General features: G+C 35.9%; 1 protein-coding gene and 1 pseudogene across 4 annotated transcripts in view; both read right to left on the bottom strand.

The window, feature by feature from the left end:
• Nfatc3 (nuclear factor of activated T cells 3) overlaps positions 1 to 24,688 on the bottom strand; it is a 101,183-nt gene that overhangs the window by 37,302 nt on the left and 39,193 nt on the right. For all 4 annotated transcript variants that reach the window (XM_046434688.2, XM_058575846.1, XM_046434689.2 and 1 more), the window contains exons 2-4: positions 12,291 to 13,425; positions 8,780 to 8,942; positions 1,305 to 1,504 (exon numbers count right to left, since the gene is read on the bottom strand). In XM_046434688.2, coding sequence (XP_046290644.1) covers positions 1,305 to 1,504; positions 8,780 to 8,942; positions 12,291 to 13,425 — 1,498 coding nt within the window. The remainder of the gene's footprint in view (positions 1 to 1,304; positions 1,505 to 8,779; positions 8,943 to 12,290; positions 13,426 to 24,688) is intronic.
• Positions 16,061 to 16,150, bottom strand: LOC124086809 (U6 spliceosomal RNA; annotated as a pseudogene).

Below are 24,688 nucleotides of genomic sequence, written 5' to 3'. Positions count from 1 at the left end.
ATGAACTCTCTGGAAAGCAAAGCAAAAATAAAGACGATAAAAGTTTTTATAGGTTTTCTGTTGCCTGTAAAGCAAAACCTACCATGCCATCAAGAAACATCAACTTTTTTAAGTTGAAAGAAGTTTATGTGTGTATATAACAGTGACCAACCTAAGAAAATGTTTAACAGTAATTCTTCAGATTAGAAATAAGTATTCAAATTGGGCATGGTGATGCACACAGGTAGTATCAGCACTGTAGGCTGAGGCAGAGGGATCATCTGAGACCATAAGTTCAAGACTAGCCTGGGCAATACAATAAGACCCTATCTCAAAAAAATTTAAATGAGTATTCATATGGCTCTTTTTTGTACTGTCCCTCAAGTAAAATGAGCAAGCCTAATAAGCTTCTAGTGATTTTCACTTAAACTTGATTCATATATAGTACTTTGACAATCCACTGAAATGAATGAAAACAATGCCTGCACACTTGACCCCTACCAGAGCAATTTTTTGAGCTCTTAAGAAAAAGACAGTTCAAAGCTAAGTTTTAAATTTCCCTCAGCAGACAGCAAACTGTATACTAATGTATTTCTGATGCTATATGGAAAAGTAAGATCCTGGAGCAAAAAGATGCTTACTTGAATTCTCATTCAAAGGTTAGCCACATCATTTGGAGAGGGGGAGGTATGTAATGAGTCAAATGGGATAACTGGGGTAAAGTCAAATGTTTTTCTTATAGGACACTTAACAATTACAATTATATTGCAATTATTTACTTATTGTTCATTCTGTTACACTGAGTAATTGATGAAAGTCGATATATTTTTATTTTTATTACCTAAGATGATGCCTGGCTAGTGGCTCATGATCCACTAACATATGCTAAATTGAATTTTCTTTTTGGAAATATGCCACCACTAGTAGCAAATGTGCTAACAATTATTTATATAATATCATTCAGTTAATTTGGAACAATGACTATATTTTTACATAAGAAAGTAATATATAGACATATTATAACCTGTGTATAATTATGTTGTGTATACGTGTGTGCATATATATGAAAGGTAGTAGGGACTAAACCAAGGGGTACTTTACCACTGAGCTACATCCCTACTTATTTTCAGTTTTTTAATTTGAAACAGGGTCTTGCTAAGTTACTGAGGCTGGCCTCAAACTTGCCCTGTTGTCCTCCTACCACAGGCTCCCACTAGGATTATTGGTGTGCACCACCATATCCAGCTATATATATATATATGTCCTTTTGAAAGCTGTTTCAGGAAAAGAAAGAAGTGCCCATTTGGGAGTATGTTTCAAGATACCTGGCTGACATATTATTTTCGGGAAGAAGTGGAATTTCTAGAACTTTTGTACTGGCAATTATTATCTCTTGGCTTGCAGTAGCAACTGTCTTTCCAGTGATTCGATGCACCTGGTAAAATGCATGAGGTCGTAAGTATCGATCATCTGCTGTTCCAATAAACATCTGTAGATTTATCGGCTTTTCACTATAGCCCAGGAGCTAATTAGGAAGAACAAACAGAGAAAAAAGCACAATTCATTATACAAACCATTTTACAACAAGCTCACAAAAGTAAGTCTAAACTCAGGTCTGCATGCTCTATAATGCTATAAATCTATAAATCCTTTTATTTGTATCATATACTATCGATGCACAAAATGTCATTTCAAAAAAGACAATAATAAAAAAGTAATACATGAACAATCCTCCAAAGACATGTGGGTTTTTTTTTTTTCCCTGATAAACATCTGAATCATCAAAAATTTTTAAAATCCTTCTGATTCCACTGTGAACAACACAAACAAAAGCTGATTCTTGGGGCTGGGATTATGGCTCCGTGGCAGTGCACTTGCCTGGCAAGTGTGAAGCACTGGATTCGATTCTTAGCTCCACATATAAACAAACAAATAAATAAGTAAATGTCTATCAACAATAAAAAAAATAATGAAGGTTTAAAAAAAAAAAAGCTGATTCTTTATTTTTGACATTAACCATTTAGACTAGACCTAATGATTTGGGTGTGTGGGAAGGTCCTCTGACAGACTATTAAAATCAGAGGCACTTTGCTTTAGTTAAGATTCTGAAAAACTGTTACCAACTTAGAAATTCAACTGACTTAACAAGATGTGCTATTTGACTTTCTTTTTTTTAAGATTAATTAATTAATTTTAATTAGGTATATATGACAGCTGAATGCATTTGAATTCATTATACACAACTGCAGCACAACTTTTCATTTCTCTGGTTGTACATAATGTGCACACCATTCCAACATGATGTCCACTCATTCCACCATCTTTCCTTTTCCCATGCCCTCTCCCCTCCCCGTCCCCCCCTTTGCACAATCAAAGTTCCTCCATTTCCCATGCCCCGCCCCCATTATGGATCAGCATCCACTGATCAGAACATTCAGCCTTTGGTTTTTTTGGGATTGGCTTATTTCACTTAGCATGATATTCTTCAGCTCCACCCATTTACCTGCAAATGTCATAATTTTGTTTTCTTTTAATGCTGAGTAATATTCCATTATATATATATATATATATACCACAGCTTCTTTATCCATTCATCTGTTTAAGGGCATCTAGGTTGCTTCCACAGTTTAGCTATTGTGAATTGAGCTGCTATAACATTGATGTGGCTGTGTTACTACAGTATGCTGACTTTGGGTATAGACCAAGGAATGGGATAGGTGGGTCAAATGGTGGTTCCTATCCAATTTTCTAAGAAATCTCCATACTGCTTTCCAGATGGATTGCACCAATTTGCTGTCCCACAAGCAATATATGAGTGTGCCTTTCCCCCCACATCCTTGCCAACACTTATTGTCCTTTATATTCTTTTATTTTGTTAATATTTTTATTTACATATGACAGCGGAATGCTTTACAATTCATATTACCTTATATTAGACAAAGGCACCAAAAACATGCATTGGAGAAAATATAGCCTCTTCAATGAACAAACGCTGCAGCGAATACTGGAAATCCATACGCAACAAAATGAAATTAAACCCCTATCTCTCACCATGCACAAAACTCAACTCAAAATGGATCAAGAACCTAGGAATAAAACCAGAGATCCTGAGTCTAACAGAAGAAAAAGTAGACCCTAATCTCCATAATGTGGGATTAGGCCCCAACTTCCTTGACTCCTACAGTGCAATAATTAAACAAGAATCAACAAATGGGATGGATTCAAACTGAAAAGTTTTTTCTCAGCAAAAGAAATAATCTGTGAGGTGAACAGGGAGCCTACATCCTGAGAACAAATTTTTACCCCTCACACATCTGATAGAGCTCTAATCTCTAGGGTATATAAAGAGCTCAACAAGATAAGCACCAAAAACAATCCAATCAATAAATGGGCCAAGGATCTGAACAGACACTTCTCAGAAGAGGATACAATCAATCAACAAATATATGAAAAAATGCTCATTGTCTCTAGCAATCAGAGAAATGCAACTTAAAACTACTCTAAGATACCATCTCACTCCAATAAGAATGGCAGCCATGGGCTGAGGTTGTAGCTCAGAGGTAGAAGCACTTGCCTCGCATGTGTGAAGCCCTGGGTTTAATCCTCAGCACCACATAAAAATAAAATAAAAACATTAAAAAAAAAAAAAAAGAAAGAAAATGTGATTCTAAGAAAAGAAGCCAGCCACAAAGACTATGTTAAAAAAAAAAAAAAGGATGGCAGCCATTATGAAGACAAACAACAACAAGTCCTGGCTGGGGCAGGGAGGAGGTCCACTCATACACTGCTGGTGGGACTGCAAATTGGTGCAGCCAATTTGGAAAGAGTATGGAGATTCCTTGGAAAGCTGGGAATGGAACCACCATTTGACCCAGCTATTCCTCTTCTTGGACTATACCCAAAGGACCTAAAAACAGCATACTACAGGGACATAGCCACATAAATGTTTATAGCAGCACAATTCACAATAGCTAAACTATGGAGCCAACCTAGATGTCCTTCAGTAGATGAATGGATAAAAAAAAAATGTGGCATTTATACACAATGGAATACTACTCAGCAATAAAAAAGAATAAGATCATGGCATTTGCAGGGAAATGGATAGCGTTAGAGAAGATTATGCTAAGTGAAGTTAGCCAATCCCCAAAAAACAAATGCCGAATGTCTTCTCTGATATAAGGGGGGTGACTCAAAATACAGGTATGAAGATGTGAATTTGGTGTCAACATACCATATATACAAACAGAGATATGATAAATTGTGGTATAAAGGTGTATTAAGAATTGTAATGCAAAAAAAATAAAAAATAAGAGAGCTCATATATAATGGCATAATTTGGCATGAACATACAGAGTTATGAAAAATTATGCTGTGAATGGATAATTATGATTGTAATGCATTCCACTATTGTCATGTATATAAGAAATAAAAATAAATAAAAATTTTAAAAAAATACTTAGATAATAATCTATATTTCTCTATCCATTTCCTTTAGTGAAGTTCTATTATTCATTAGCTATAAATCTGCTTGTTGTTTATGCTAGCTTTCATTCTTCCTCATGGATTTTTACTACTTTTTGAGTATGTGGAATATTAACTATTTATTAAAAAAAAACATGTTTTATAACAAAATATATCCATTCATTTTTTTACTATAACAAATATTATAAGCAGTCTATAAAATTAAGTCAGAAATGTTTCAGTTGGTCCACTGATTTTTGCTATCTTTATTATTTCCACAAGTCAAATTTATTCTTTGGATAACGCTTGTATTCTCACTTCTCTCCAAACAAATATTTTATAGATATTCCTGCATTCACTTATATGATTCCAAGTATGTTTTTCTATTTTCTCCATTTGAAGCACCCCATGATTCCTACCTCTTCTAATGAAAGCTTTTCATGATGTATCTTCTGTATTTATTTCTGTCTTCTGAACAGGAATCAGATAAAATAGGACTAAATATGTATTAAAGAATTATTTTTTCTTTTAAATTTCTTAAGTTACCATTATTTTTTTGACATCACACTTGTATGCGTATGGAATACAGGAGTACACTGTGATGTTTTGGTATATGCATATAAATAGATACAGGAAACAAATGAAAAATCACCCTAAAAAAAGAATTGGGAAAATACTGTTTCTTACATGTGAAACAATATAATAACATTTTGAGGTAGACTGAGCCAGGTACAATGGCACATTATCTATAATTCCTGAGACTCAGAAGGATTTCGAATTCAAGGTCAGCCTGTCAATTTATAAAGACCTTGTCTCAAAATAAATAATAAAAAGGGCTGAGTATGTGATTCAGTGGTAGGTACCCCTGGTTTAATTCCTACTAACACCAAAAAAAAAAAAAAAAAAAAAAACAGAAGAAGAAGGAATTATCTTATTCCCTGGGTACATAGGACAAAATGCAGTTTTGGTATTTAGGAGTTTGTTGTGTTTTTCTGTTTTGTTTTCGTTGTTATTCTGCAGCAATGTAAACTGAAACCAGGGCTCCACACACGCAAGACAAGCACTCCCCATCTAGTTTTTAGTATTTAAAAATAATAGTAATAATAAAGTCCAGGGCCTTTGGCCAAAGTAGAAAAGGTCACAAGGGATTACGACTTTCCAGAATGCTATGTTACACTGAAGGATAAAGCAACACTCATGAAAGTATAACACCAGTGAGAATCCTGGGAGTGGACCATAACACATGATATTGTCCATTCTACTGAGTCAAACCCAACACGGACTATTCTAACCTAATTCTCTATCTCTTTGCTCCAATTTCTTCTGGCTATAGACCATGGCTCTCAAATAAAATAAGGACAAAAAGCATAAGTACTAGGCTATCATAATTAAGTTTTTATTTTCACTTAATAAAGAGTAACAAAACACATTTGAAGAACAAATGTGTTTGCTTTTAATTAAGAAAATAAAAACCTCTCCCTCAAACACACACAGCCCAGAAATGGATTGCTTGTGACATTTCAAGAAGTGAGTATAAATTCAAGGAAGCAATAGGCCAATTATAATGGTAAAATACCAAATGAGTAAAAAATGGAGTCAAGAAATCAAACTAAAATTTAAAACACAAATGCAGATCTAATAAGTAAATTAGAAATGTCAAGCAACTATCAGGTCACTAACGTGGAGGGAAGTTTAAAAAATAAATCTCAATAAATTAGAAATGACATTGAAGCACCAAGAGAACAGACACAGATGTTGTGGGTAAACAGACAAGTCAATGTCTGAATAATAATTGTAGTCATTGAAGAAAATAATGAAATAGGAAATGTATAAGCATATGTTATATAAAAAAAATTTTGAATGAAGGAAGAAGGAATCTCAGATAGAAAGGAAGCATCATAGGCACTAAGACAGACTGATAAAGAATATCATCAGGGCTGGGATGTAGCTCAGAGGCAAAGCGTTTGCCTTACATTTGCAAAGCCCTGGGTTCAACCCACAATTCAAAAAAAAAAAAAAAGACAAAAATATCATCAATATCTGGAATACTCTTGATTAAGTCCATTATTTTAAGTATCATGAAATAATTCTTCAAGCAACAAGTTAGAAAAAATCAGTTATTCACAAGAAGGATGAATATAAAAAACTATGAAACCAGAGTGTTAATCTTCCCTTGAGTAGGAAAACCATTTTTAATCAAAGGATTACTGTAAAAATAAATTGCAAGGACATCCAAAAGACTTCTGTCCATTTATGCATTTGTAAAAAATTATTTCCTAACAAGAAATGTCAAAGATACAAGACACTGCTTGGCACAGTGGTGTACACTTGTTATCCCAGTGACTAGTAACTTGGGAGGCTGAGATAGGAGAATCCCAAGTTTGAGGACAAATTTAGCAACTTAGCAAGATCCTCAGCAACTCTGTGAGACCCTGTTTCAAAAAATAAAAAGGGCTGGGGATGTAGCTCAGTGGTACAGTGTCCCTGGATTCCAATCTCAGTACTGAAAAAAAAAAAAAAAAAAAAGCAGGATCTACATCCTTAATCAAATTTAACTGACTTGAAATAAACTCTGATTTAACACCAAAATATGATTCTAAAAGCAAATGACAGAATTTCATTTTTTCTTTCTTCTGTCCCCTCCCTCCCTCCCTCCTTCCTTCCTTTTCTTTTTGTTTTTCAAGATAGGGTCTTGCGGATGTTGCTTAGACTAACCAGAAACTTCTGGGCTCAAGAGATCCTACTTGATCCTCATTTCCAAAGTAGCTAAGAGTATAGGCAGGCACCACTGCATCCAGCCCAAATGACAAAGTCTCATGTTCTATTTTCCTGATATTTTTTGCTACAAATCATTTAAAACCTGCCTAAAATGCAAATCTCTTTTTGCATTTTAAAACATCCTTAAATAACAATGATGATAAATCATAAAGTAAAGCTGCTATAATACATGATAGTTCATAAACTGTAATGGTTGAAAATTGCTCCAGAATAATTAGTTTCTCCACTAAATACTTACTGTCTACATAATTCTAAGAGTAAAATGGATGACATAATATTATTATATACAGCCATTCTGATGTTTGAGTATATAGACTATATACACACATTCTCAATCATGAAAGAAACCAAGGAATGCAGAATCCAAAGCCCTTCTTAAACAACTAAACTTAACAATGAAGAACTGGTAATAGGCATCAAATTCAAGCAGATACAGGGCTAAGGCTAAAAAAAATGGGTGGGAAGGTAGACACCCTTTCCCTTCATTCCTCCCTCCCATGGTCACTTTCCTTTACTAATCTCCCTTGATTTTCCCCCACCCCAATTTTCTTTTCCTTTTTCCTCCCTAAATTTCACATGTGAGAGAAAACATATGATCTTTGACCTTCTGAGTTTGGCTTTCAATATCTTGATAATTATAATTAATTTCTCTTTTTTTTTTCCTTGCAATAGTGCAGATTGAAACCCAGGTGTACTCAACCACTGAGCTATATTCCTTGGCCCTTTTTATTTTTTATTTTGAGACAGTCTTGCTAAGTTGCCAAGGTTGATCTCAAACTTGCAGTCCTCCAGCCACAGCCTCCTGAGTCACTGGAGTTATAAACACGCACTACTATGCCTGGTTAAATTTGTTTTTTGACCTTAGATCTTTGAAGAACTCTTAAATAGAAGAGTTAAAAGAGTTAATAAACTCTTAATAAAAGAACAGCATATAAGAATCCACAGTTCTGCCCATGTGTTGTTAAAGGCTTGATTGTCAGTCTATGGCACTATTAGGACTGACTTGATTATCAGTCTGTGGAACCTTTAACAGGTAGGGCCTAGTGGGAAGAAGTTAGGTCACTGGGGATGTGACCCCAGTGAAGGGGATGTTAGGAACCGCCCCTTTCTCTCTCTTTACTTTCCAATCTCCATGTGGTTACCGGCTTCCTTACTCCACACACTTGCCACAGGCCTAACAGCAACAGTACCAATCAACCATAGCCTGAAACCTCTAAAACTATGAGCCAAAGTAAAACTTTCCTCTTCGTAAGTTGATTACCTCACAAATTTTACACAGTTGATCATCTTATGTATTTTGTTTCAGTGATACAAAGTTGACTAATGCACTGCAATCTTTTCCCAGAGTTTCTCCAGCTGGAAAAGTCAGTCAAGAAGAATATCTTTCAGACTATCAAAGAAAACTCAATACAGAAATGTAGCCAGAGCTACAAGTACAGAAAACAGAGGTTTTCCAGATTTGAGTTTTCTCCCTATCAGCTCTGTAACACCTAAATGAATAACTCATCTAACCATTAATAGGTATGTGGTATGTGCAACAGAAGCCCCAAAACTCTCATACCTTCACAACAGGATGTCCCCCAGTAGATGCTTTTACTGCCCCTCGGCTACCTTCTGTTTCATAATGGGCTCGATGATGAGTTTTAGGTTGCACTTCTATTTTCAGTTCACACTGTCCAAAGTGGGATGGTAAAGGCCAGTCTAGTGGAGGTAATGAAGATGTGCTATAAACAAAACACACAAAGATGCATTTCAGCATGCTTACTGCCAAGCAGTGATTCAAATCACTTCTTTGCCAGCACTAACATGTCCTCCTATGATCTTTGAAACAAAGGACTCCAAAATAAACTTTACATAGTTAAGTTATAACAATGGTTATGGTAAATACTGATTAAATAATTCTTTAATTTTTTAATTCTACAGGCTAAAATCTATCTAACTTTTTGTTTTGCTGGATTTTTAAATTTTTTTAAAATTTGTAGTTGTGGACACAATATCTTTATTTTATTTATTTATTTTTTATGCGGTGCTGAGGATTGAACCCAGGGCCCCATATGTGCTAGGCAAGTGATCCAATTAGCCACAACCCCAGCTCCCTGGATTTTTTTTTTGAAAAGGACAAACTCCAAACCTACAACTGTTTCTCAACCATGTATACAATCAAAAAACCAGTAATTTGATTTCTTAAAACAAAGATGTGCATCTTTGTATGTTTACCAGTGTCTCTTCAAGAACAGAAATCTCTATTTTGTCTCAGAATACACACGTTTTTCCCTCTCAGGTATAAATCAGTGGAAGTCCTTCTATTACGTATGTTAATTACCCCACTTCCTATTACTCTTTTGCTGATCTCTTTGAAAAATTGCTTATATTCAGCAACAGATTGCAATTTAAGGTATAATTTTAATTTTGGTATATAGGTAGCTAAAAACAAAATGAGGCATCAGTAACATCTTAAAAGGTCAATTGTTTTTTACTTGATCAATAAGACAATTAAAACAACTTAGATGCTTTAAGTTTCATTTAGATATATTAACATTGAAAATATAGAATTAGAAAATAACATATGTCTACAAGTCAAATGTTAATGGATCCAAAGCTACAATACTATGTATTAAAAAGTAATATTGGGGGGCTGGGGTTGTGGCTCAGAGGTAGAGTACTCAGGGGTAGAGTGCTCGCCTAGCACGTGCAAAGCCCTGGGTTCAATTCTCAGCACCACATAAAAATATAAAAAATAATAAAATAAAAAATAATAATTAAAGATATTGTGTCCATCTTAAAAAAAACTTTTTTAAAAAACTAACATCATCTTAATGGTTGATGAAATGGGACTTTTTTTAAAAAAAAATATTTTATTTTTGTTGTTGTAGTTGGACACAATACCTATTTTTTTAATCGATTTATTTTTATGTGGTGCTGAGGATCAAACCCAGGGACTCACATATGCTAGGTGAGCACTCTACCACTGAGCCACACCCCAGCCCCTGAAATGGAACTTTTAAGGTAACTCTTAACATCTAAAATATCTCAATTATTTCATTGTTTCTCCTTCACTGTTCTCAGCCTACCTTTCCACTGTGAAGGTATTCATATTTATTAGTCTGAAAAAACAACTCAATTTTATCAACTCTAATTTCTATACTTGCTCTGCAGGCTTGAGAAAACACACACAGAAAGATTAAGATAAATTTCAGAAGCAGACCAATAGGTTCAAAGATAGCATCAATATCACAATTCCAAATTATATTTTTCTAAAGTTAAGAATTCTACAGATGATAATTCATACCAATGGAAAAGCATAAAAATAAATCCCTTAAACGGATAAGCTTTATGTATTTAATATGTTATATTTTATAATCAATTATAGATGATCAGATTAATTCTTGATATAGTATTGTGACAACTGACAAGCTGTTTGGAAAGTATTTGTTATACTATTCTCCACTCCTTACAACAAAATATATTTCAGCTGGATCCAAGATTCAAACATATCTGATATAAATATCATGTATGTTTTATATATTTATATATATATACATATACATACTATTAGAAACACATGAAAGCTAGGTTTTTAATTTTAATTATTTTAGAGTAGGATAAGACTTTCAAATGTAACACAAAGTCAAAAAGAAAAAGATAAATATGAATACAAAAATTTTTAAATTTCTCGAAAAAACAATAAAATCATAAATTTTTAAAGCTGAGAGTCAAAAGGTAAATTTTTATTAAGGCCAGGTATAGTGGACTTGGGAAGCTACTTGGGAGGTTGAGGCAAGAGGATGATGGCATATTCAAGGTTAGCCTGGGCAACACCATGTAGTAAGATCCTAGTCAGTCAGTCAACAAATAACATTATGGGGGAAAAATGCTTGCCACAAATTTGACAAGGGACTTTAAGCTCTTAAAAATATAGTTAAGGGGCTGAGATTGTGGCTCAGCGGTAGAGCGCTCGCCTAGCACTGGCGGGACCCAGGTTCAATCCTCAGCACTACATAAAAATAAAGGCATTGTGTTGTGTCCATCTATACCTAATAAATAAATAAATAAATATTAAAAAAATATATAGAGAGAGTTAAGTTTATTCCCAATTAGGTTTTATTTTTTTCAGATAAAGTATAACTTTAATGCTGAATATTATAGGACAAATATACCTCATATCTTATCTTTGCTCCCATGTTAGAATTCTATGATTACAGGATTTTAGTAATTATATGAATGCTCTTAGAATTCTCTTATGTTACTGCTATATATAATTTTTTGGCAATTCTTTTTTTAATTAGTTTTATTTTTAATATAATTCACACCATAACCCATCTTTTACAAGATTTTCTAGATAAGAAAATTCCTTCTAGGAAATCCTTAAGTGTAATTTCTTATTATCTATAATTCATCATCTATATACTTTTGTAGAGGGGGCACTAAGACTTGAACCCAGGGCCTTGCACACGGTAGGCAAGTATTCTACCACTGAGCTATATATCCCCAATCCTTTTTTAAGTTTTATTTTGAGATAGGGTCTCCATAAATTGCCCAAACTGGTCTTCAGCTTGGGATCCTGCTATCTCAGCCTCCTGAGGTAGCTGGGATTACAAATGTGCACTATGCATAACACCTATATACCTCCAAAATTATAACTTTATCCTATCTGCTTTGAAGACTTCAAAGAAAATAAAAATAGATTTACAAATAGTTATTTGTAAATAGAAATTTTAAAAAATAATAATAAAAAGGGAGCTGGGAGTGGTAGCGCATGCCTGTAATCCTAGAGACTAGGGAGGCTAAGGCAGGATGATTCCAAATTTGAGGCCAGCCTCAGCAACTTAACAAGGCCCTAAGTAACTTAGTGAGACCCTATCTCAAAAGAAAAATAAAAAGGGCTGGTAAAGTACCCCTGGGTTAAATACCCAGTACCAAAAAGTTAAATAGATAGATAGATAGATAGATGGATGGATGGATGATAGGAAAGAAGGAAAATAAGAAAGGGAGGGAAGGAGTAAAAATGTTTAAACCATTTCCACCAATGATCCAAACTATTCAGTCAGCAGCAGCCATTTCCATCAACTCACCGAAATATAGGTGTGTGGCCAGGCTTTGGTTTGTTCCAGGTAAAGGGTGAAGGAACTGAAAGAAATTGGTCACCAGATGAATCTTTCTTTAAAGGATACTGAGATCCAAGGCCATCATCTACTGAAGTCTCCCGGGATGGTGATAAATTTCCTTGATCATCTGAACAGAGCTCTAATTTTCCTGGTAGTATGGCAGCTTGATCTTCAGAAGTCTTCCTTGTTTTCAGAGGGATATCAGTCTCTACACAGTACTGAAATGGAAAAAGTGCAGGGCCAAGGCCTGATCCACTATGGGTAGAAGCATTGAGCCAGGTATCTTCTGTTATACTTCCCCTAGGGGAGTGTCCAGGAGAAGGAACAGGTGAGTGATGGGGTGATAGGGATCCAGCATAACAAACTTCGGCACTGGAGTGCCGCCGTTTCCCACAGGGTGAAGTGGGCCTTGATGAGGGTCCTGAGGCTGGCCTGGGGCTCAACCAATTCTCATCAGTGATACTAGATCTAGGAGAGTGGCAAGGAGATTGCCTGGGTGACAAGGAGTGTCCAAGTCCATATTGTTGATGCCAGGACTCTTCTCCAGGGCAGCCTCCCGGAGAACCACCTGGAGATGTCAGAGGGGATCCAAGAGTAAATCGGGCAGCAGCTTCATTCAACTCCGAGTCCACATCATCATAAATGTGTGAAAGAGATTCACAGGAAGATGCATCTGAGAACCAGCTCCTAGAAGAGATGCTGCTGGCAGGACTAGGACTAAGGGAAGACTCCCGGTAGGATGGCTCAAGAGGAAGATAGAGATGATCTCTAGAAGGCCTCTCCAAATATTCCCTTTCTGGGTCATTTATCTGTAGATCATCTTCATGTGCATCTGTTTCTTGATGACAGTTAGGAGAGATGGAAGTAATTTGAATACTTGGGCACTCAAAGGGTTTGGGACCACCTAATGGGCTGTATTTAGATTCAGGAACGTCACCAGTTCCTTCATAGTTTTTGTGACCTTGGAGCTGAAATGATGGTGACAAAACAGAAGAGTGAGACGGTAATCCATGTTGTGGTAAGCAAAGTGGTGAATTTAAAGTAGATGGAGGTGGATCTACATTAAAGATGTAAATGGATGCACAATCATCTGGCTCAAGATCTATGAGGGAAAGCCAAAAAAAAAAAAAAAAAGTCAACAAAACAAGAAATTAGAAGATTCAGGTGTATAACTTACTAGATGAAAACAATAATAATAATCTTTAGAGAAAAAAGTGGGAGGTAAATTAAATGTCACTAGCTCCACTAAAGAGTTGATATTTTTAAAATGCATCTAGTTATTTCTGCAGATATATTATTACATCTTTACATATAATTGCATAATTTTTATTATCACATTCCTAAAAATGATACTCTTACAATATAATCTGAAGATAAACACTTATTAAAAAGATAATCACATCTGTGATCCTAAAAAACAGAATTACAGGATGATACAATCATATAATTTGAACTTCATTTGGGATTTGCACGTTAAAATGGTGTAAAGGATACAAAAAAAGTGCTTTTGTTGTTGTTGTTTGGGGTGGTGGTGGGGTTTTGTTTGTAGTGCTGGGGATGGAGCCCAGGACCTTGTGCACAGCAGGAAAGCACTCTACTACTGTGCTACATCACTAGTCCTTTGTTTGGTGGTGGTAGTGGTGGTGGTGGGAGGGTTGTACTAGAGTTTGAACTTTAGGGCCTTGCACATGCTAAGCTCATGCTATATCACTGAGCAACATCTCTGGCCTACACACAAGGGCTCTTTGTTGTTGTTTGGGAGATACTAGGGATTGAACCCAAGTCTTAATTAATAACTGAGCCACATCCCCAGCACTTTTTTTTTTTTTACACAGGGTCTCACTAAGTTGCTGAGGCTGGCCTCGAATTTGAAATCTTCCTGCCTCAGCCTCCCCAGCTGCCAGGACACAGGTGTGCACCACATCCAGCTTACATACTAGATTTATTAAAACAAAGGATTATAGACTCAAAACCCAAGAGACCTAGAATACCTCTGCCATTAACTTGAGCTCTGAGTCACATCATTTAATCTAAGCCTCAGTTTCTTTGCAGTAAAATTTTTAAAGATTTTTTTTTTTAACATTTTTCTTTTTAGTTGTAATTGGACACAATACTTTTATTTTTATGTGGTGCTGAGGATCGAACCCAGGGCCTTGCACATGCTAGGTGAGCGCTCTACCGCTGAGCCACAACTCCAGTCCCTAAGATTTTTTTTTCATAAAATGTTTATTATAAACACTGACAACTCCTTCCCCTGCAGTCAAATCATCAAGAATTCATATATTTGCACATAGCAGACCAGGTTACAAGCCATATGATACCAATGGACACTTTACTTCAGTAGAAAATAATTCAGTGTGGGGTTGGGGATGTGGCTCAGCAGCAGAGCACTCGTCTAGCATGCGTGAGGCCCTCGGTTCGATCCTTAACACCACATAAAAAATAAATAAACAAAATAAAGGTATTGTGTCTAACCAAAAAATAAATATTAAAAAAAGAAAATAATTCAGTGGGGCTTTTAAATTAATGATTTATCAGTAATTTTCATAAGGACAGAAGTTTAAAACTCACCCCTTGCTGGTATATTTAACACAAAATGGGTCCTGTCAGATAACCTACTGAGAGTGTTTGCAACAATATGGGTGTTTTGCAACTTCACTTTTAGGAAGAAGTGATCATTATTATCCATGTTCACAAAGGCAGAAGTTTTAATAAACCCTAGTACAAGGTGCTTGTTAACATCTTCCTCTAAGGAGATCATCAATGGGGAACCAAAAAGAAAACTGTTCACAAATACACCAAAGAGAAGTACAAATGACTCTGCTCACAAGTCAAGACGATTATGTTGTCTCATTACATTATTATACCTGGAAAAAATATACTTCTTTAAACTTCTGATGTTGCTATCAATAGTAGGGTCCTTTAATAATCATTGTAAATGATAGATTCTGGAACTTTGGGGGGATGGGCAGGAAAATGTAATGGGGACTAAATCCAGAGTCCCTCTACCACTGAGCCACTTTCCCAGCCCTATTTTAACTTTGAGACAGTCTAAGTTGCCAAGGTTTGCCTGGAACTTGTGATCTTCCTGCCTCAGCCTCCTGAGTTACTAGGATCACAGGAGTTCATGGCTATACCCAGTCACTGATCAAATTTGGACAAGTTACTTCACCTGGTTGAATCTCAATGTTCTGGACTACCAAACCTGTCAGTAGCTGAGTATGGTATCATCTAAAACATATAGGATCATTTTAAGATAGGCAATTTAATATAATAACTAATATTTGGCAAGAACACAATACATCTTGCTATAGTTTGAGGTAGTGTACCCCAAAGGTCCATGTGTTAAAGGAATGATCGCCTGCCTGTGGTGCTATTGGGAGGTAGTGGAAACTTTAAGAGATGGGGCTTAGGAGGAAATTTGGTCACTGGCAGCATGCTTTGAAGGGGATACTAGAACTCTATTACCATTCTCTTAGTTTCTCAGCTATCATGAGTTGAGAAGCTTCCTCTGCCATACACTCCTGACACGAAGTGCTGCCTCACTATGGGCCCAATGCAACTGAGCCATTAACCAGGGATCCCAACTTCCAAACCTGTGAGCCAAAATAAACCTTTCCTCCCTTTAAGTTGATTTATATTAGGTTATCTATTACAGTGAAAGAAAACTGACTAACACATCAATTACCTTTTCTTTCCCCTTTTTAAATTTAAGATGGGTATATACATATATTTTTTAAAATATGGAACAACTTACAAATTTGCACAGAGGCCATGCTAATCATCTTCATATTATTTCAGTTTTATCATATGTACTATGGAAGCACTGTGCACGCATGCACATTCTCTCTCTATACACACACACACGTATACATACACACACACAATGTTTTAATTCTGAAATATTTCTTAATCAACCAAAACAGTTTTTGAAGTACACTATTCTTTCTCACCTCTCTACTTAAACAGAAGTAGAAAGTAAGTGTTCCAAAAAAGAAAACCCATATGTGATTAGGAAAAAAAGCTGAAGAAAAAAAGCTATTAAAAATTAAAAACAAAACAAAACAAAAAACACTGGGCCTTGGGATGTAGCTCAGTGGTAGAGCACTTGCAGAGCATACATGATGAGGACCTGATCCCCAGCACCTCCACCCCCCAAATCCGCCCCCACACCCCCCCCAAAAAAAAGGAAGGGCTTTAGTGAAAATGTAGAGTGACTGCTAATGGATATTGGGTTTCTTTTTAGGAAAATGACTGATTTAGAACACAATCAATATTCTAAAATTGGCTGTGACTGTAGTGATGGCTGCACAATTCTGTGAATATACTAAAAATCGCTTAGTGTTACATTTAAAAGGATTTAATTCCCAGCACTGCAGAAAAGCAAAACAAAACTCCGAATTTGTTACTGCAACACAGACTATTAGAATGACAGAATAATACAAGGTCCAGAAACAGATAAAGTACACAGAAGATATCTCATAAGCTTATAGAGACAGAATAATCTCATAAAACTGGGACAAAGGACAAACTTTTTTTTTTGTGGGGGGTGGGCTGGAGACTGAATCCAGGGCACACTTCACCACCAAACTACATCCCCAGCACTTGTTGAGACAGGTTCTGCTAAATTGCTAAGGGTCTAGACTTGCTAAGTTGCAGAGGTTAGCCTCGAACTTGCAATCCTTCTGCCTCACTTTTCCTAAATTTCTGGAATTACAGGTGCCCAGCTTTTTCTGTGCTATTCTTACCAAAAATAAAAATAAAAAAATAAATTCACCGGGCACAATATCACACACCTGTAATCCTAGCAGCTGGGGAAGCTGAAGCAGGAGGATCTCGAGTTCAAAGCAAACGTCAGCAACTTAGCGAGGCCCTAAGCAACTCAGTGAGACTGTCTTTAAATAAAATACAAAAAGGGCTGGGGATGTGACTCAGTGATTGAGTGCCCTTGAGTTCAATCCCTAGTACAAAAAAAAAAAAAAACAAAAAAACCCCACAACCCTCAATCTAATAATGAGGAAACATTAAACAAACTCAAACTTACAGAGATACTACAAATAACTCATCAAAAGTATGAAGACCATGAAAGACGAAGAAAGAACTAGAAAAATAGTCACAGAAGAGACAACAATTAAATGCAATGTGGGATCTTAAGATTAGATGCTGAACAGAAAAAGGACATTCATAGGGAAACACTTCAAAATGAAATGGCTTTGGGGTTTTTTCTGTTCGGGTTATTTTCAGTACTGGGCATTAAAACAGAGGTACAATACCACCGAACTACAATCCCAGCCTCATTTTGAGACAAGGTCTTACTAAATTGCCCAGGTTGACCTTGAATTTGTAATCCTCCAACCTCAGTCTCCCCCAAAATTACAGGCATGCATCATCTCATCCAGCCCAGAGGTTTTTTTTGTTTTGTTTTGTTTTTTTTTAAAAAGAAAGAAAGAAAAACAATCAAAGAGGCTGCTAAAGAATGTACCATAAGCTACAATGGAATATTAACAAGATAGATATTAAGGAATATCTTTCACCACAAGAAAGAATGTGGTGAAGAAAAAAACTAAATTTGTGGATAAAAAGAAAGGTGTATAACCCAAACATGTCACGTGGATAACAAGAAAGACAAAACACTGAGTGAAGAGGCAGAACAGGGGTTGGAGGGGAAGAGTAAGACAAAAGAATGTGGTTCAGAAAATAATATAGAATTGTAACATAATAAATTTGTTAAGTTACCACATGTGTGGTTGTTCATCACAGCAGCAGTTAACAAATGAAAACCTGATAGAAATGTACATTTCTGATCCTACCACAGACCTACAGAATCACAAATTTTGGGTGTAGGGTTCATCAATCTGATGTGACTGCTCTCCAGGAAACTGAGACACAGTAAATTCTGAAAAACACTGTCATGTAGAATGAGGGGAAAATACAAGATATAGGATAGTGGGTATAATACATACATAAAAACAAATGAAGTAGATGAAATTGTGCATTTAGATATGCATAGAAGATACATGCACATGAAAGAGGGATGGGGTGTGGCTCAAGCAGTAGAGGACTGCCTAGCAATGTGTGAGGTTCCATACCAGAAATGACCACCCCCACCCCCCCCCAACCCCTGCAAAAAAAAAAACTTTCCCCCAAAGGACACACAAGACTGTTAACATTGGCTGCATGCTGGTAGGTAAACTAGATGTTAGAAGATAGGTTAGAAGATGGGTGTTTTCCCAATATGTATTTTCATACCATTTGAATCACATGAATGCACTATTTAATAAATTAATAAAAATGATATAGGCTTAACTCTGAATATCTCCATGAATGGAACCTGGCAGAGTAACAAGATTCATGCTTTACTTCACTCACATCTGTATTACATACCTCTTGATAAAGGGTTTTTTTGGTTGTTATTTTTTAAAGAAAAAAAGAAAACACATTTCTAAACCAAAACAAATTATATTATCCCAAAATAGGAATGTTTGTTCAATTGAAGTATTAACAAACTTGCACCTACCAGGTCAGCAATTCCAAGTAAAAATTCTACAGAAATGCTATATTATTATGTAAGGCTATATGCACTGAAGTTATTCTAAAATAGAAAAAACTAGGGACAATTTAATCTCCACTAACATAATAATCTTTGTATACAATACTATACAGGAGCTATAAAAATAATATATCTATATAAGCAAATATGGAAGTACATTCAGGGAACATTACTAAGTGAAAAATAAACTATATTTAGTGGGGAACAGAAGGAAAGGAAAATACAGTTAATGGAGTGGTTACTGGTGAGTTTTTTGTTTTTTTTTTCTGATAAAGCAAGTAATAAGATTAGTTTTATTTAAAGGAAATGAGCTACACAGCAATATGACAGGAAAATGAGAATAAAAGAAAAATAAAACACCATACCGATTTGGAAGGCTTATACACATATAGTTCAGGTGAAAAATTTTAAGAACATTAACTGATAGTGGAAAATAAATGGGATAGATTCAAGACAAGTTTCTAACATGGAAATTCAGGCAGAAGAAACCCAGAATGACTTAATTTTATGCCAGCTCTAGAACAATAAATAATGACCAAAGGGATCCTCCACCTGACTTATACCTGATAATTCACAGTCTGACAATGGTTTGAACCATAAACTTGTCTGTCATGAATCAAGTTCACTTGGTAATTCCTTCTGTATTGAGATTACTGCAGTTCAATGTGATGAATCATGTAATATTCTTATAAGGGTTTTATTGAGATATAATTTATATACCACAAATGTACCCTTTTAAAGGGTGCCGTATGGTGGTTTTTAATATACTCATAAAGTTGTAAAACCATCACCATTATCTAACTCTGGGGGTGTGTGTGTTTGTGTGTATGTGTGTTGCTGGTGATGGAATCCAAGGCCTTGTGCATGCTAGGTAATCACTTTACCACTAAGTTATGTCCCCAGCCCTAATTCCATATTTTTCTTGCCTCCGCAAAGAAACTCCAAACCTATAGAGTTAGGAGAAAAAAAATAAAAATAGGTAGAAAGGATACAAAAGGCAAAGACGAGGAAATATAATCTTAAGGTTCTATATACCTTTCCAGGTGTATCATTCCCTGAGCCAGTTTCTCTCCTATGCCTATCACTCCCAAATTTCTAGAAAATCTCTAAGTCTTAAAGTTACCATAAATTCATTCGCTTATGTAAATTACCTTGGGCACTGTTAATTAGCCCACCAAAAAAATAAATAAAATGAAGAAAGATATGATATTTTAAGAAACCTATAACTTAGGGTACTTTCCAATGTTATCTACCAATCAGGTAATGAAGACCACCTTCAGCCTAAAGATACTAAGAACTACCAGACTGACAGCCTTATACCCTTACTTTCTGACACCCTTATAATCTTACTCTCCCATAACCAGACTTCATCAAGTTTTCTTTTAAGAGTCAGGAACCCTTAAAACAAATCTCTTTCTAGATTGAGGAATATCTTTCACAAGAAAGAATGTGGTAAAGAAAAATGTGCATTACTTACTTTACAAAATTAATCTATCCCTCTTACTGATATATGCTCAATTTTTTTTCTGTGACATATGTGAAGGACCTCACTTATCCTGAATTAAGTGCCCCCCTTTCCTTGGTAATTCCTTGGGACCCTCTTCTGGTGATATCACTTTTCCAGTGACACCATTAGCAGTTACTCTGCATTCTTCCTCCCCTTAACTCCCAGAAAATATTACTCTACTTTGTCGATATGAAAACTTAAATCATGCACATCTTCTGAATCATTACTAAATATAATGATTTAATGTAATTATGATTTAACTGTAATGGAGTAACCACTTAAGATTTGGAAGTAGTACGATTCAGTGGTGTGCACCTGTAATTCCAGGGACTGGAGAGGCTGAGGCAGAAGGATTGCAAGTTAGAGGCCAGCCTCAGCAACTTAGCAGGCCCTGTCTCAAAACAAAAAGGGCTAAGGCTGTAGCTCAGAAGTACAGTGCCCCTGAGTTATACACAGTATTGCATGTGTGCACATATGCACCCTCATGCTCTCCATATATAAAACTTCAAGGCAACAACTCCTCTATCCACCACGGTGTAACAGAAAACATATACTATATTTGGTCTTTGTCCCAGATTCCTGGCACAGAGCTTCCTTGGAATTTCCTGAGAGATGGGAACATCTTTTGTTATCAATAACAAGCCCCTTTTAACCATACCTGAGTTTATGATAATGAGGTGACTCTCTGGGTACCTAGATAGATTAAGGATGGGGGCTGGTCTTCAGAATGATGATGGCATGATTAGAGCATTAGAACTTTTGGCTCCCACCATACCCACAAAACAAAGGGAGAATGGCTGGAAACTGAATCCAGTCACCAGTGGCAGATGATTTAATCAACTGAGTTATCTAATAAGATCTCTAATAAAACCTTTGCAACAATGAGTTTTGAAGAGCTTCCAGTTGGTAAATTCACTGAAATGCTGGGAAGGTGATATGCCCAGAGAGGGCAAGGAAGCACACATACCCGTTTCCATGTCTTGCCCTACATATCTGTTCTATTAGGCTGTTCCTGAGTAGTATCCTTTATAATAATCAAATAAAAGTTAGTTGTCTACTTGAGTTCTTCTTGTGAATTACTGAACTTTAAGAGGGGGTTGATGAAACCTGCAAATGTGTAGCCAGTCAACATCTGAAGTGGGGGAAGTCTTAGGAAATTGAATCCTTAACTGGTGGGGTATAAATCCAAGACTATGCCTACATTTGAATTCAACTGAACTGAGTTTTTAACAGGAACTTAGGCTGTCTTTGCTAAATGTGGATAAAACTTGGCATCTCTACTCTCTTTCTGTAACTGTCTGCTTTATTACTTTTAACTGGGTCAATTAAAGGTCTCTGCTCAGCTCTGCATGAAGGCATGTTAATCATTAAAGGAGCGTTCATCTAAAAGGTGGTACAAAAGGCTTATTATCCCTAAACTTACCCAACCTATCTCATCCCACTCAAACCAAGGCAGCATCCTGCTTCAGACTTCCCTGGAATGGCGCCTACAAGTCTTCAGTGGTTGTCCTACACCTTCCAGTAACAAGAGGAAGCAGGTACATCACCCAATGTGAGACTGCCCCTAACCCAAGCAGTAGCAATCATCTATCTCATGGAAATTCACTTGACCCTTCCAGAATCATAGATCTGATAAATAAACACCCTGAACAAGTGGAAATTGTCCACTTGAGGATAAGAACATCTCTAGAGTCACCTTACAGAACCAGAACTGAAAAAATAATCAACCAGACCACAGTCTGACCAAGAATATTAATTATATATACCATTCACCCTCTGCCCCAACTTTTACTGTATTAATTAAAAAATTATTTTCTTACTTTCCACCATTACCTTTTCAGTTTTATTTTGGGCAGAACCTGGTCTGTTAGGACCCCCAGAGTCAGACCTCTGGCCTAGGACTCCAATAATATATTAAGAGAATCAGTGAATTGAAGATCCACTTACACAATACCATCCATCTGCCTTCACTCCTCTCCAATACCTACCAATGATATATTTTCTTCAAATACAATGAGTCAATCTTTGAAAAGAAATTTTAAAAACCTTGTTAAGTTCTTTATTATGGAAGAATTGTATTATACAACTCAGAAAAAAAATGTAAAGGAAAAGCTTCAAGACTTTGGATATGGCAATTATTTCTGGATATGATATCAAAATCACTAGCAACTAAAGTAAAAATAGATGAATTGAACATATCAAAATTGAAAATATCTGTGCATCAAAGGACACTAACACAAAAATTCCCTATGGAGTGGAAGAAAATATTTGTAAATCTTATATCTCATGAGGGGTAAACATCCAGAATTTATAAAGAACCCCTAAAATGGACAAAAAAAAAATTACTAAACAGACATTTTCCCAAAGATATACAAATGGACAAAAAGCACATGAGGGGTTGGGACTGTGGCTCATCAGTAGAGCACTTGCTTTGCATGTGTGAGACACGGGGTTCAATCCTCAGCACCACATAAAAATAAACAAAATAAAGGTATTTTTTAAAAAGCACATGAAAAGAGATGCTCATTACTAATTACAAGGGACATGACAATCAAACCACAATGAAATACCAACTCACACCAATAAGGATGGATACTATTAAAAAAAAAAAAAACAGAAAATAGCAAGTTTTGGAGAAAATGTGGAGAAATGGAAAAACTGGAACACTTATGTGCAGTTGGGAATGTAAAATGATGTAGATGCTATGGAAAACAGTCAAGCATCTCCACAAATAATTAAAAACAGGATTACCACATGATATAGTCCTAAAATAATTTAAAGCAGCAGTTGGGTGTAGTGGTGCACACCTGTAATCCCAGTGATTTAGGAGGCTAAGGCAGGAAGATCACAAGTTTGAAGCCAGTCTCAGCAACTTAGCAAGATTCTGTCTCAAAAGAAAAACTAAAAGAGGGCTGGGAATGTGGCTCAATGGTAGAGCATCTCTAGGTTCAACCGCTAGTACTGAGGACAAAAAGGAAAAAAAAAAAAAGACTGAAAACAGAGAATCAAAGAGAGATTTATACATAACTATTTTCATAGTAATGTTATTAACTAATCCAAGCATCCATTATCAGATGAATAAACAAAATGCAGTGTACATAAATATTATTGTCTTTAAAAGGACACATGCAGGGGTGGGGTTGTGGCTCAGTGGTACAGCACTTGCCTGGCATGTGTGAGGCACTGGGTTCGATCCTCAGTACCACATAAAAATAAATAAATAAATAAATAAAGATAATGTGTCCATATACAACAAAAAAATTTTTTTTAAATATCAAAAAAGGACACATACAACACCATGGATAAAACTGAAAATGTTTTACTAAAATAAGCCAGTGACAGAAAGAAAAATACTGTGTGATTCCAGTTATATGAGGTACCTAGTCAAATTCAGAGTCTTCCTGTTCCAAAATTTTCTTCACTTTGAGTTATATCCTGCCAATGTAGGTTCAATGTAAACAGCTTTTGCTTTTCTTCCCCAAAGTTTCATTTAAAAATGTCCAACAGACATTTTTCCAACTACTATCTAGCCTTGTTGCGAAAAGTTACAGAAACTTGTCCCAGGACCTTGTTTTTCAAGCTATTATCCGTAATGGCTCAAAAATCTTTTTATTTCAGAGATCCCTGGGTCTCAGAAGTTTTGATTTATCAGATATTTCCAGAAGTGGTTATCTCATCAGTTCAACAATGTCTACAAGAAATCAGTTTCTGGGGGTATAGCTCCATGTCAGAGTGCTTACAAATCATGTGTAATACCTTGGGTTTGATACCCAGCAGTGGGAAGGATAAAAGAAAGGAAGGATGAAAAGAAGGACAGCTTGGTGTGGTGGCACATGCCTGTAATCCCAGCGGTTCGGGAGGCTGAGACAGGTTCAAAGCAGCCAGCCTCAGCAATGGAGAGGTGCTTAGCAACTCAGTGGGACCCTGTCTTTAAATAAAATACAAAACAGGGCTGGGGATGTGGCTCAGTGATTGAGTATCCCTCAGTTCAGAAGGAAGGAAGGAAGGAAGGATCTTGCTATATTTCATTTTGACATTTTGAGGGTACTAACTTTGTGCTGTTCACTTTTTAATCCTACTGAAAACACAATAGTAAATAAAACAAAGTCCTTACCCTCATGGATCTTATATTCTAGTAACAAATGTCAGATGGTGATATTGCTATAAGGAAAATTAAACAAAGAAGACTGTGAGGAAGCAAGATTACTACTTTAGAAAGGGAGGTCTGGAAAGGCTTCTCTAATATTTGAGGAGGTACCAAAAAAGTATGAATTTAACACAGCTATATAGAAATTTGGGAGAAGAATA

The sequence above is a fragment of the Marmota monax genome, unplaced genomic scaffold (genome assembly GCF_021218885.2).
Source record: "Marmota monax isolate L192 unplaced genomic scaffold, Marmota_monax_Labrador192_F-V1.1 WCK01_AAM20220418_F8-fsc00024, whole genome shotgun sequence".
Taxonomy (NCBI): domain Eukaryota; kingdom Metazoa; phylum Chordata; class Mammalia; order Rodentia; family Sciuridae; genus Marmota; species Marmota monax.
Note: the sequence above shows the minus strand (reverse complement) of the source record. Positions and strands in the feature narration are given on the sequence as shown.